At 35.7% G+C, this 10,358-nt stretch overlaps 1 protein-coding gene across 1 annotated transcript in view; it reads right to left on the bottom strand.

The window, feature by feature from the left end:
• Nucleotides 1-515: 515 nt before the first annotated feature.
• LOC148948136 (uncharacterized) overlaps nucleotides 516-10,358 on the bottom strand; it is a 33,322-nt gene continuing 23,479 nt past the window's right edge. The window contains exons 3-4 of the mRNA XM_089095202.1: nucleotides 9,017-9,181; nucleotides 516-975 (exon numbers count right to left, since the gene is read on the bottom strand). Coding sequence (XP_088951328.1) covers nucleotides 690-975; nucleotides 9,017-9,181 — 451 coding nt within the window. The 3' untranslated portion in view covers nucleotides 516-689. The remainder of the gene's footprint in view (nucleotides 976-9,016; nucleotides 9,182-10,358) is intronic.

Genomic DNA, 10,358 nt, shown 5'->3' with positions numbered 1-10,358 from the left:
CGATATCCAACTTTTAATATAAATGGTCTAAAATTTATTCTTATTAACAAAAAAGCCTTACATTTCATCCAGGTGTTTCAGCTTCAAGTTTGATTTTAATATGGCAAATCTCCTCCTTAGTGAGAGATCGTGTGAGCCTCAAGCTTATTTAGGTAGCCTCATTTCTGATTTTCTAATTTTAATATATTACACTACAAAAATTATTCTTATTAAAAAAAAGTAGATTTACATTCCATCCGGGAGTTTGAGTTCCAAATTTGATTCTAATATCGTAAACCAACTTGAAGCTCAATCGAGATATCGTTTGAGCCTCAAGCCTATTCAGCCAAACTCATCTCCGATACTATACTTTGAATATGCAACAGTACAAAATCTATTTTTATTATTAAAGTAGATTTTCATTTCATCCGGGACTTTCAGCTCCAAATTTGTTTTTGATATCGCGAGCCTTCTCTTTGTGAGAGATCGTATGAGTCTCCAGCTTAAATCGGCAACCTCATCTTTGGTATTTAACTTTTAATATATAACAGTATAAAATTTATTCGTATTAACAAAATAGATTTACATTTCATCCGGGAGGTTAATCTCCAAATTTGTTTCTAATATCGCAGAACTTCTCTTTGGCGAGAAATCAAGTGAGCCTTGAGCTTAATTCAGCAACCTCATTTTTAGCAACCTCAATGAAATCGCTAATTCACATGCATCAAGTAATGATTTTCAATAGGCACTTTGTCACTTCTCCCTGTTTCACCGTCGAGAGGTTGTCCATCCATATATTGTAATTCCACCCCGTTATTATAGACAGGATCTGCAGGCTTGTCTTCAGGTGTACTCCAGGACTTAAACAAATTAAATAAAGACATTGGGCATTTGGGATAGTAGCTGCCACAAGTCTCTTGTGAGGCTTCTTCAGTTTGTCCTAATCGCTCTGCTTCTAAATAGTCATGAAGGAAGTCGTTTATACCCCTTTTAGGCCTGTAAGATAAAGTTCGTATTACTTGGATTGCTTTATCCGTAGTACATTCCTAACACCTGATGGGGTAAAACGGAATTAATATTCTAAGGAGGATTCTAGCTCCAAAGAAGTTGCTCAACAAAATAATTGATGGAAATCTAATTCATCGCTCAAAAGCACAAATATATGAAATTGATTTACCATTTTCATATTAACCTAAATAAAGTAATTAAAATACATCAATCTACTAATTAATCCAGGTATATTTATAATCACAAAATATTATAGCTATAAATTAATTGAAAAGACTAACTGATGAAAAAATAGCTGTTAAATATATATATCTATTTATTCATTATTAGTTAATATAAAAATAACAGTACAGCAGTAAAATAGGTAAACTTTGGTTAAGTCACTTCACCTTGTGCCATCTCTTAGCAGCCCAATAACAAGTTTAGGTTGGGATCATGCGTTTTTAGGTCGGTGCCTTATCTCACCTGTAAAGCTTGCTGTTTTACGAGTTTTTCATAATCTCAGAATATTTAAAAATAATTTGCACATTTCTTTAGTTATTGTAGATTCCCCTCCTCAACAAAATATAAAATTAACGATACATATATCATATTTATCTAGATTGGCTATTCCTGATTATCAGTTCTCAATATCGTGTTTTCCGAGATAAACCAATGTTTGGTGACGGATAGAAGAAATTGTAATAACACTTAATGCTATCAATCGCGTAAATCGTTTTGTATAAGAAAAGATGAAATAGAGTCTCATTTATCCTCCTCTATTGAACAGGGGTTAATTTTTCTATGGGGCAGAAGAGCAACTATCCCTGCCAGACCTCAGATTGACCTACCCAGAACCATGTGCCCCCTCCCCCCCAGTTGAAATTTAATTACTTCAAAAACCTTGTCAAAACTAAGATAAGCCTGCATGATCCAAGCATCCACAGAAACAGGTCAGTCTTCTTTAGTTTATCTTTAGCTTTATGCCACTATATGGCCATTTTGAAGTTTTCACTTGATTTGGAAAATCTGGCTCCAGCGTTGCCCCCCCCCCCAGATTTTGACTAAATTGCGCCTCTTCTATTGTGTGTTCTATAAGATTTTATTCAAATTGTATTGTGTATTGTGTAATCAGAATATGTTTTATGTAAGCAAAACATGCACCTCTTAAATGCAAATAATATAGCATTTTGAAAATGGGTTTATTTCTGTAAATTTATCACAGGTAACAGTAAAAAAAAAATGAAAAAAAATGTGACCACGGTAGAAATGCTGTCATAATGTGATTTAACAAGAAACAATATTTAAGGCAATTGAATAGCACAATAATTTTGAATTGAAAATCAAGTATTTCGCAGTAGGCATCAAGACATGGCTAATTGTAGAAAAAGCCAAGACAAATAGTCCGAGTAATTGAGAGGCACGTCTATTTTAAGGCTTCCTTTTATTCGCGTTTTACGACTAATCTGCCGAGCCGAAGAAATATTTCATGGGTTGGGTAGAAGCCCTCTTGGATACGGCCCTGGGATGAGTGCATATGCCCCAAATAAGCTTTATAGTACATGTTCTTTTTTAAACCAAAAAATGGCGTAAAATACTCTTATTTCATGCTTCAGACCAGTCTTTCTTCGTATATGTGAGGCACAGAGATGGCACATGTACACATAGATATCATGTCTTTCACATAGATGGCATCTATGCGAGGCACATGACCACACAAGTCATTAAGATATCAATATAGTCAATAGTCGTCAATATAGTCATGTAGTCAATATAGTCAATAGTCGTCAATATAGTCATATACAGTCAATATATAGTCAATAATCGTAAAATTAAGATAAAGCTAGCTTAATTCATTCCACGCATGAAACCATTTTCCAGGGCCGTATTCAGGGGGGGGGAGTACCCGGTTTGACCCCCCCCCTCCGAAATTTCTGTCTGGCTCGTGGAAACGTAACAAAAATAGATATAAACAAACTTTTATTTGTTTTTTTTGTTGTTTTTTTCTGTACCCCCCCCCCCCCGGAATGCTTTTTTTTAGTAAAACCCCCTCCGAAAAAAATCCTGTGTATGGCCTTGCCATTTGCTAAGATTGGAAGATTTTTGTAAATGGGAACTCCAAGTTTTTGCAGGGAAAAAGTTCCTGAACTACAAGTATTTATCATAATTATACTACTTAAGTTCTATCAACTACACTTGAAAAAAAGCACAAGAATAAATGGTTATTTATTCTATTGTAAACCTATATTCTAACTTTACGTTATACTGGTAAATCGGAAAAGAATTCAGCCAATGAAATTGTGAGAACTCTTTTTGCCAAAATTATAAGAGAATGGGTTTTCAACTTCACGCTATGTCTTTGATATGCCAAAGAAAAATGGAGCTTTAAAAGTAAATACCGCGATAGAAGCTGCAAGTCAGCTAGAGCTGACTTCAGCAATGGGTCAAAAGAAAATTTTCCGAGCAGTGGCTCATTCACACACTGAGGAACACGGGTATCATTTCGTCAAAATCCTTGGAGGTTGGAGGGGCAAAGTTTGAGCCAATTTCCTCAAATCAAGTGAAAATAATGAGCCGTATAATACCGTAAAGTTACAAATATACGAAAGAAAATTGACCCGTTTTTGTGGATGCTTGAATTACGCAGGCTTATCTTAGTTTTGTCAAGATTTTTAAATAAACTAAATTTTAGCTAGGAGGGGGGACTATGGTCGGAGGGGGGCGAACCGAAGTCAAGGAGGGGCAGTTGCCTCCCCCCCTCCGCCCCATATCAAATTACGCCCCTTGATGAGGAAAAGGCTGGACCCCCTTCCAAAACCCTTTAGTTTCACTTTTGTCCAACTTATTAAATAAAATCGGATATTTTATTTTTAGGTCCCTCGAAAAGAAATTCCTATGTAACTGCCTGACTAGATGTTTAATTAAATGGTATTTTATTTATTAATTTTTAATTGCAGGATTAAATTTATTAGTATTAGTTTGGAGGTTTAATTTACAACACAACTGCGAGTTTGAATATTGCGTTTACGGGTAAAAAATGATAATTATTTCAATAAAAATTTTAATAAAAACTATGAAAAATGTAAAAAGTTTTTAAAGTACGATATGGTTACTTTTAGGATTTTGCAAATGTTTGGAGAATTTTCGAATACTTATTTTTTCTTCATTATTTGTGGTTCATTCAGAATTCAGGAAAAAGAAGAAAAGCGCAAAAAGATGTCGCTCAACTTATACTCACAGCTAAAAAAAAACGTTAAAAAAAACTGATTCGGCTTTGAGATTGTATTTCCCCATGGATGTTTAGGTTTTTGTTACTATTGGCACAGGTCGCTCCTTCCTTAAAGTTCGTTACCAGGAACTATTTGGTTCCCGGACAGCTTGAGGGATCGAGTTAAAATTCTTACAGTTCTGTCATCAGAAAAGGGCTGTTAGCCCATGGTACTCATATTATAAACTTAATCCAAAAAATACTACTCAGAATGAAAGAGGATAAGAGCAGATTTCTGCTTTAATCAAAACGGAGTCAAACTACAGTTTCCAACATAGTTGACTGTTGGTAAGGCCGTACCCAGCGGGGGGGTTAGGGGGTTTCAACCCCCACCCCCCTCGAAATGTTTGCCTGACTCGTATAAACGTAACAAAAATGAATATAAACAAATTTTGTATGCATTTTTTGATTTTTTTGTGTGACCCTACCCCGAAAAAAAAAATCTTTGAGCAAAACCCTCTCCAAAAAAATAAATCCTGGGTACGGCCTTGACTGTTGGTATCCATGATGTTTGGTTTTAAAAATCTTGCACAAAAGGCCTTTTTTGCACCGCTATCGCTTGCCCACTAAGCTGCTGGAATCTGTGCCAGAAAAAATCTACTTGTGTCCGGCCCTTTAAGTATGACAACGACGTTGCACATTAAATTAATTTGTATAGGAAAGATTTATTTCCCTCCGAACTTCAGCATCTCTTGTTACGGCTATATTAGATGACGCTGAGAGTACAATGTAATCGATTTTTCCTACGCGATAATTCTGTTCGTTAAAATTGTCTCATTGTTAAAATTGTTCGTTAAAATTGTTCGTTAAAATTGTTCGTTAAAATTGTTCGTTAAAATTAGCTCAACTCTACTAATTGAAAATGTCAATTAGTAGTGATGATGACAGTATGTTGAAATGAAATTTAATTCAATGTCTTAAAAGACATACAGCTGGTTGACAAATCTAATCCGTGTTTCATTATCTACTTTGATTTTCAAGATATTTGTAGATACTTGTTTTCTCGAAAATACTCGCACGTCTATTTTCTTTTGATTATACATATGGTCTGAAAAAGGTGTAAAGGGGCAGAGGCAAGGCCGTACCTAGAGAGGGGGGGGGTTAGAGGGTTTGAAAACCCCACGAAATGTTTGTCTGACTCGTAATAACATAACAAAAATGGATGTAAACAAATTTTGTTTGCGTTTTTTATTTTTTTGTGTAACCCCCCCCCCCCCCCTCCGAAAATGTTTTTGGAGTAAAATCCCTTCGAAAAAATCCTGGGTACGGCCTTGGGCAGAGGTGGTCATTCGACTAAGATTTGGTCCCAGTTTTCTTGCATTTATATAAATGACGTTTATTTTCTAGCATAATGGCTTTAGAAAATAATGATTTCACCTGTAACTTTCTATATGGATGTACTACCATGCTTTGTAATCTAGGGAATTGTTTAAATAAATTAAATAACGTCGAAGACCACATTGTTTTTCCATCATACAAACAAATACAGGTAAAACAATGGGGAATTACTCTAAGACAGTGAAATTTTTAACCCTTAAATGAATATTTCGGCTTTATATCCAAGGGCAGTCCTCGGCTAAGCAAATATAAAATATGAAATAAAACTAAACATTACATAAAATTAACATTACATTAAACAAACATTAAACATAAATATAAAATAAAAAAAAATATAAAAATAAACATTAAACATAAAATGCCTATACATTAAAACCAGAATTAAAAATTATTTCCCGGATTGACTTGCCTGAGCACCGAAATTAGCAATCGGTATCCTCGGCTTTAAATACTTTAAGTCTCTCGGGTAACAAAATGAGCAATCTGGTGCCAAAACTTTTGGTAAATAGACCCAACCCTGGTATCCAAGAACCAGGGTCCAAAAACTATAAAAGGCATTTTTAACTGAAAAGAAACACCAAATGGTTTTTCAAAATCTAAGGTGGGAGGTAAAAAAAAAATCTAGGTCACTTTGCAAACAAAACAATCCAGAAAGTAATAACCAAGTTCAAAATAAATATTTCTGTCGATTGCATGCACGAACAAATCATTGAACAACACTATATGCTAATGAAAAATAATATTTGCTAACTGTATGCTAACAATCAGAGAAGAAACATCGAACTATTGAACTGATATTTGGAGGTCCGCGGAAATTGATCATCATATAACCGCAAGAAACTTGACATGTCAATATAGAGGCCCTTTTTGAAAAGGGCCTCAATATATGAAAAGGGCTTCAAATATAGGGCAATTTATTTGAAAATATAGGGCAATTATATATAGGGGCTATAATTATATAAGGGCTTCAAATATAGGGCAATTCAAAAAGGGCAATGAAAAGGGCTTCAATATAGAGGCCCTTTTTTATTTACCTACTAGCCATTTCTTATAAAAATCGAAGACCCTTGGGAAAAGTGACTTTTAAAAGGAGAAATGGGATTATTCTAGACTGGTAGACTGAAAATACTTCTCTAGATGTAATCCTGACACATATTTCGGAATATAACCAGAGTCCAAGTAAACTAGCACCACTTGGTGGAAGTTATCATTATATGTTACAGTGGAACCCCTTGGAAAAAGTAAAAATTAAATATTCAGTAACTGAAGTCACTTCAAGGCCGATCACTGACCATGGTCTGCTGCAATTCGGTGACGGGATAAAGGGAGAAAACTGGGTCGTGGTCTCTTCAGGTAAAGACTTGGATTCCCAAGTAGAAGAATTCCATAATAAGGTAAATTCAAAATTTCTCGAGTGCTTTCCCGAAAGTAAAACTAAATTCTGTTCTAGTGATAAACCATACGTAAATTCAAAAATAAAGCAACTGATAAAACATAAATTGCACCTAATACAAAAACGTCCAGAGAAACAAGCAAAACAGTTGGCAAACCAAATAAAATGGAAAATCAAAAAGGCACAAGCAAATTATTATGAAAATGAAGTTGACCATCTTTTGGAGTCCAAGCCGTCGCTGTTTTTCAATAAAGTATAAAGTCTGACTGGCAAAAGTTCTCAACCAGTTGGCTTCATGAAGGAGGAGCCTCTAGAGAAAACTCCGAATGACTTAAATGCCCATTTTGCTTCAATTGTGCAGTCTTACCCCCCTCTTCCACCCGAGGATCCACCAGTAAATTTAACTACTCCTTCAGATGATAATTTAATTGCTGATATTTCATCGGCAACTATAATCCGTAAACTCTCTTCGTTAAAAAGAACTTCTGTTGCCCCTTTTGACATTCCAGTTGCTCTCATTAAAGCATTTGCTAAAGAATTATCATTTCCCTTTCAGATAATTTTCAGGATATTTTCCAAAGAAATGGAAGAAAGGGTTTATTACCCCCATTCCAAAGAAAGGAGCAGCTAATGATTTCTCTGGTATCCGGCCGATCACAGTTACGTCAGTTTTTAGCAGAATATACGAAAGCTTTATTGCCGCATGGCTGAAAAAATATCTTTTGAAAGTAACTGATCGAAAGCAATTTGGTAACATCCCTAGGTGTTTGACAGTTCATTACCTCGTTAATCTAATTGATTTTATTTTAAAACACCTGGATGAACCTGGAAAATGGATAAATTTAATTGCAATTGATTCCAGAAAAGCATTTGACCTTGTTGATCACAAAATCCTTTTAGAAAAAATGGCGGAAAAAATACACCCAGCTTTATTATCAAAATCATCAAGAGCTTCTTAACAAATAGAGAGCAAACTGTGAAGTATAAAGACCAATTTTCCACTTCTCTGCCAGTTTTTTGTGGAATTCCACAAGGAACTGTGATCGGGCCGCTGGGCTTCTTCCTCATGATAAATGAAATTGCTGCTAAGCTGGAGGATAGATGGAAATACGTTGACGACTTGTCCTTAACGGAAATCGTATCTAAGGATTCGACGAGCAATGCTGCTGGTTTCATCGACCAAGTTACCTCAGAGGCGGCTGAACTAAACATGGTCGAGAATAAAGACAAATGCTTTCTTCAGAATGCTCAACCGTCCTTCGAACCTCCTATCGCTTCCGAGCTAATAAGCCATAAAATAACTTTACTTGGTGTGGTCATTTCTTCTGACCTCTCATGGCGGGAGAATACAAAGACAATTGTAAAAAAGCTAACCGCGCAATCCAAATGTTAAAAACACTGAAAAAATTTAGAGTTCCTAAGGACAAGCTGAAACTAATATTTTACACTTTCATCCACCCCTTAGTTGAATGTGCTTGTCTGGTTTGGCACTTTGCCCTTACCCAGGATGAAACTGATAAAATAGAACGAGTTCAGAAGAGACCACTGCAAATCATTTATGGCGGCTCCCCTCTACTTTACTCCTTTTACATCAAGGAATTTAAACCTGAATCCCTTTCTTCCCGCCGAGAAAAATTATGCCAGAGATCTGGCTACTTTTGTCCCTATAAGATCTCGTCCCCCCAGGGAAGTGGCTGAGAAGGTTCTGAAACTAACCCCAGTCCACTGTAATACCATGCGCTACAGTAAAAGCTTTGTGCTAAGCTTTGTGAAATATTACAATGATCTCTAGTGTTTTTAGTGTTTAGTTTATTTATCCTGACAAAGTTTTATCAGACGACTTTATTTTGCTAATTATGACTAAGAGACATCATATTTGGGCTTTGCCCATGAGAGCTATGTCTTGTTTTTGAATTAAATGAATTTGAATTTGGTATTACCGGATGATTTAGAGAATATTCGTATGCTAATATTATTGTGGAGTTGCGTCTATTGAGGAAGGGTCTACCCAATTTCATCTGGTGAATATAAGAAAATCGGATCAGACTTACGTTAACAGTACTGTAAGAACTTCACCTATTATAGTCATTTCTCCAATAGGATTCTTCTGTATTTCGCAAATGGTTCGTAAGAGGCACGACCTCCCATCCACCCCCATCGTCGCTAACGCTGTCTCCACTGCTTTGAATATTTGAAGCTGATCATCTTCAAGGCTCCTATACAAATAAAAAAAATGCAATTAATGCAAGTGCCAATTACAGACACTTACCCAGGGGTAAGTGTCTCCTGAAATGGGTAAGTATTCCTCAAATGAGCGCTACCAGGATAATGATGGTACAATGCCTTACCCCACGGAGAAAAAGGGAAACATTAAAAAGGAACCTTTTGAACCAAGTCCATTGGGTATATTTCCCCTCTCCTTTCCCTTCCCCTTATTTTTAAAATATATTTGAAACCAAGCCACTTTCATTTTAATGAACACATTAATACCTATTGACATATTTCAACGGCTTTAATTTATTACCATGACTCCTATTCATTGGAAAGTTACTGCCTAGGAATTGATCCCCCCCCCCACCTGCCAAAATTTACTCGTAGGTTATTTGATCTTGTGCCCTTCGGGAAAATGTCACTAACTTTTATAATTGTATTTTTTGAATCTTGGACGTGAATGCGACCTAGTAATAGACGCTGAAACTAAATATATTCCTGAAAACCCAGGGAAAGGGGAGATACATGAGTTTGATAGCAAAAATATACGTCGAAAAAGTCTCACCCAAAAGATTAAAATATGGGCCAAAACTTATTGTTTGGAGCTTTGGACCACTTCTTCTGGATGAAATACCAAACCACTCCTTAAAGGTCGGTGTGCATTTGTACAAAACTGTGTAAAAGACTACGGTCATCAATGAAATAGAGCTTATTAATTTTTTTTATCCATAAACTATAGAGTTGGAGTCAAATGGAATTAAGAGTCATCAGAAATTAGAGCTCTAGAGTCAGAGTTATTAGAAGTCAAGGATTTGGAATTGGTGTTAGTGAAAAAAAACTCCAACTCCATTCCCTTTAAAAAGAGTTTCTGCGTGATCCTTCATGGCTGCCAACATTTTGTCCATGGCAACCATGGTTGCCTTTGACAAGATCTTTTTTCAAAATTATCTTTTATATACACCGGCACTTCAGCTTAAATAAGGCCAGGAATTTTAACAGCTTCAATCCTGCCTTTGAATGTTACTGGAACAGAAAAAAAAAAATCCGAAATCATTTTTAGATTTCCTGGACTCACCAGATCCACAGTCCAGGTCAAATTGTCATTTTGATTTTACTGCCTTCATATTTATAGATAAAATAGACCATAGAAGGGTATTATGCGTTTGGAGGTTAATAAATATA

The sequence above is a fragment of the Artemia sp. Qi Xiang Cuo genome, chromosome 10 (assembly GCF_049724085.1).
Source record: "Artemia sp. Qi Xiang Cuo chromosome 10, ASM4972408v1, whole genome shotgun sequence".
NCBI classification, from domain to species: Eukaryota; Metazoa; Arthropoda; class Branchiopoda; order Anostraca; family Artemiidae; genus Artemia; species Artemia sp. Qi Xiang Cuo.
The sequence above is the reverse complement of the archived record's forward strand: the minus strand, read 5'-3'. Positions and strand labels throughout refer to the sequence as shown.